At 27.8% G+C, this 4569-nt stretch overlaps 1 protein-coding gene across 12 annotated transcripts in view; it reads right to left on the bottom strand.

The window, feature by feature from the left end:
• The window catches only part of LOC108751679 (dynamin), an 89417-nt gene that overhangs the window by 29091 nt on the left and 55757 nt on the right, over positions 1-4569 (bottom strand). For 8 of the 12 annotated variants that reach the window (XM_018492672.1, XM_018492719.1, XM_018492020.1 and 5 more), the window contains 2 exons: positions 3901-3912; positions 2185-2391 (listed from right to left, as the gene is read on the bottom strand). In XM_018492672.1, coding sequence (XP_018348174.1) covers positions 2185-2391; positions 3901-3912 — 219 coding nt within the window. The remainder of the gene's footprint in view (positions 1-2184; positions 2392-3900; positions 3913-4569) is intronic. The other 4 variants (XM_018492113.1, XM_018492270.1, XM_018492349.1 and 1 more) reach the window with 1 other exon arrangement.

Below are 4569 nucleotides of genomic sequence, written 5' to 3'. Positions count from 1 at the left end.
AAACAAAAAAAAAAAAAAAAAAAAAACTGAAAAAATAAGAAAAAAGTTATTTTTTAAGTAACTGCAATTTGTTACTTTTTAGAATTGATATCTTGTAACGGTAGTTGTTTTTACAAAGTAACTTTCCCAATCTTGGCAAGAACAATATTCAAAATTTTAATATAGTCAAAAATTAAATTAAATTAATTATATTTAAAAAATGATAAACATATTTTTCTTGATCCGAATGTTCAAAAAAAAAAAGGATAAAAGGAAAGGTAAGATGCACTTACAGGACTTATTATACTTATTAAATATTGTCAGATTCTTTATTACATTATTGGTTAACTAGGAAATAGTGGGAAAAATTAATTTATAAAATCTTTAATAATAAAATCATAAAAATGTACAAAAAACAATGGGCATTAGGAGTCAGCGCTGGAAATCAGTTGCGCAAAAAAACTATAGAGATAATTTTGAACGTTTCGGCACCGTTTTAAGTCATTTTCAACACAATAAATAATAATAAATAATAAATTAAACTGTGTTTCCACAATATCGTGGAAACACATTTCCGTTATGATTATGATTGTAATGTAGTGAAGAGTTCCATCATTAACATCTTGAATGTTGTGCCAAACAATTGCATATCTGAGTGGAAGTATAATAATCAGTCTCAAGCTAAAGAGTTATAAAGATTTTAACGTGGCAACATATTATAATGGATGAAGAATTTTGAAAAAATCATAATAGTGCTGAGCACATAGTCACTGTAACCGTATATCATATATCGTCAAAATTTAATACGAATCAATCAAAAGTCGTCATAAATTAAAATTAAATTAAAATTAAAGAATAAAAGAATAAAAGAGTAGTCATGTTGGTTTGTGATATGCTCAGTAATAACTGTCGCGCGTTAGAACGAGAGTACATATCGGTTAATTTGAATAAACAATATTAACATTAGTTTATGGAGAATCTCTATATACGCGTTATTTAAAGTCTCTGTGTTTGTACATGTTTTTATATGTTATTTGCATGTTAAGACCCTTAAATTGTAGATTTATATACATAATTTCAGACGTTAATCGCTTATAGTAAGATCTCTCTTTGTCTAGAATTCTTGTGTTTTCCCAATCGAAGTCATGATTGCAATGCATCCTGCATATGATCGGTAATGACCAAATGAGACGAGGTCTTTTTGCAAATATGGTGTTCCGATAGTCTTGTCATTTACTTCCTATCTAACCAACATAAGATGCATCGCAATCCCTGCAATTGATCTTATACACTACATTCCTTTTGGACAATTTTGAGAGAGGATCATTATGTACTTTGATGAACTTATTCAACGTATTAATACTATAGTATGGAAACTTTTTGACGTAAATAAATTTGTTGAATTTATTGGAGATAATAAATTGATTCCATTAATAAATAGAATAGTAAACCATTTAATTTTTTCTTTTTGAATATTCTTATGCTGATTATTACAGTTGTCCGATTTTTTAATTTTTATATCCTCTCATTCTAGGTCTTAAAAATAAAATCTAAAAAATAGTCGTTTTCCAATAAAATATCAATTATGAATTCCAAATTCTTTTGGAGGAATTCTGGATGTGAAAGATAGAAGGCTCAATTAAATTTAAAATAATGCCCCTCTTTTGAAACAGATGATGTACGGCGGCTATGTGATGAGCACTATTATGATTTTTTCATATCCATTCTGAAATTCTCCATCCATTGTAATATATTGCCACATTAAAATCTTTATAATTCTTTAGCTTGAGACTGACTAATTATACTTTCACTCAAAGAAGCAAATGTTTGGCACAACGTACAAGATGTTAATGGTGGAGCTTCTCACCACATTGCAGTCATAATCATGTAACGGGAATGTGTTTCCACGATATTGTGATTTAATTTATTATTTATTATTATTTATTGTGCTGATAAAACGGAGTCGAAACATACAAAATTTTGGTTATCTATAGTTTTTTTGTGCAATTAATTTACAACACTGACTCTTAATGCCCATTGTTTTTTGTACATCTCTATGATTTTATTATTAAGGAGTTTTTATTAATCGATTCATTAAAATCATTGTATTTAACTTTAATATTATATAAAATTTTTAAGAAAAAATGGATTTTGCAATGACTGTCGTATAAACACAATACATGTCATATTAACATAATGTTTTACCTGATCGCCACTTGCGTAAAGATGTGCCAACAGTTCCCCATTGATGAAATCCTTAGCGTTATTAATAATAAGATGCATAATTGTCTTTGGAACCAGGTCGCGAGTAGTTTTCGTGACAATCTTCATATAAGAATCTACTAAGTTTCTAATAGTTTCCACTTGACGTTCCAATTGAGGATCCATTGATGATTGACCCTCTGAACCGCCCTAAAGGAACAAAAATAATATCAATACATTCCCAACATTCAATATCGCATAAAAGAGATATCAGTTTTGAGGTAAGTGATAGAATATTTTTATTATCCCATCCACACTACTATAAAAAAATATAGAAGCTATTAAAATTTTGTTGGTATAAAATAGTTACTCTCTTTTTCATTTTTTCTAATATCCATACCAGACTAAAATATTTATCCATAAACCTGATTTACACGAACATTTTATTTCGAATTTGATAAGTATTAAAAATAAATTTTTTACAGTACCTTATGTTAAGACCATCTCTGAAAGCTTTGTATTGATAGCACGAAAAACTGGTAAAAAAATAGTATATTCCATTCCGAACACCTTAAAAAGATTTGTAAAAAGAGGAAAAGATGAATTAGATCCAAAGATCCACGATGTGATCTATAAGATAACTTGTCTGATTGCATCTTACATTGGCCAAACTAAAAGACAGTGGGTACTAGAGTAAAAGAATATATTTCGGATATCAATAAAAAAATGGATCTCCTTCTGTCGTTTCTAGCCATAGAGATTACAATACAACCATGAATTTATTTGGAATGAAAAATTAAAATATTGCATAATGAAACATCATATATAAAAAGTCAGTTTCAGAGATGATCTATATAAAAAAAACAACAATATGACTTAAATAAACAAAGCGATACCGAATTACTCTCAGATTTATATCTATCGATCTTTGATTTGTGATCCCCTTTCTGATTCTAGTCCTCCATCCATTTTTTTCCCCGTTTCATGAAAAACTAATTCACTCCCCTTTGTAGTTTTTCCTTGTCGGTTCATATCAATCATTTTCATTTGAAATGTATCTGTCAAACTACTTGCAATTTATTTCTTTGTCAATGATAGCGGTATACTTGTTTCCTCCTCAAGTATGCATTTGATTATTGTTAATATTGTAAAATTAATTGGCTTAAGAACTTTTACATTATTGTAATATTGATTTTTGTAATAGACATTAACTAACTGTTAAGTCAATTGAGGAGAACAAACTGGATATATAGCTCGTTTACATTAGCCACGAAAATCTGAGATTTACCATGATCGATTTGATGTTTGCACACTGAAGATGACTCCTCGATGTGAATTTCGAAACGTTTGTGTAACTTTGAAGAATATATTTTATTGTTAAATTTAGCACAATCCTGCTTGGCTCGTAGTCCTTTTGAATTATTTCGTTTTTAAATTTCTGAGTCTAAATTGGTTTCTTAAAAACAATATCGTTTAAATTTTATATATTGTGTTTATATTTTCAAACGATTTAATTACTAAGGTATATATTAAGAAGGCAAATATCAGATAACATTCGCAGCATTAATGTAACAAGTATTGAGCAAATTTAGGAATCGAAATATAGAATAATATTCCATAATGTTAGAATTTTCTGCAATAAAGTGTGCTTGATTGTAGAGGTGTCCGGTGCTATGTAAGTGTCATGCACTTTGTAATTGAAAACACGATTGTACCAACCTCATATCCTTCCTTTTTAGTTGATTCAAATATGAGACAAAAAAAGAGAACGATTTCTATTATGCACTCAATACAAAAGATTATATTATTAGTTTTAGAAACGTATATAAAAACCCACGTATTCTGTATAAATATCTCAAATACAGTCTGTAGTATTCACATAAGACAATAAAAATATTTAAAAATGTATTTATTAAAAATAATATCCATGTGTAAAATAACGTTAAAAATAATTTTAGCATAGAAAATTTTGCAAAATTTAATATTAATTTTACACTTTATCCATCGCATGTAATATTGTAGCAATCTTGCTACAATACAGTAGTAATATTACAAATTTGCTGTAATATTGCATGGTAATATGTTAATAATATTGTATAAATATCGACGCAATATTAAATGTCTGCCGCGAATTTATCACAGAAATATTTCTGCGATATTTTTGTAATATTATTGTAATATGAGGCAATACTTCAACATATGCTAATATTTTGCAATATTGCGATAGTATTCCTATGTAATATTGCAATAATACTGCAGTAATATTATATAGTATAAATATTGTTACAATAATAAATATTCGCAAAAAATTCATCGCAAGAATATTTCTATGATATTTGTGCAGTATTGCTGCAACATTATAATATATTACAATAATTAATTCAGTTT

The sequence above is a fragment of the Trachymyrmex septentrionalis genome, unplaced genomic scaffold (genome assembly GCF_001594115.1).
Source record: "Trachymyrmex septentrionalis isolate Tsep2-gDNA-1 unplaced genomic scaffold, Tsep1.0 scaffold1, whole genome shotgun sequence".
Classification (NCBI taxonomy): Eukaryota; Metazoa; Arthropoda; class Insecta; order Hymenoptera; family Formicidae; genus Trachymyrmex; species Trachymyrmex septentrionalis.
This window is presented reverse-complemented; position numbering and strand designations above follow the sequence as displayed.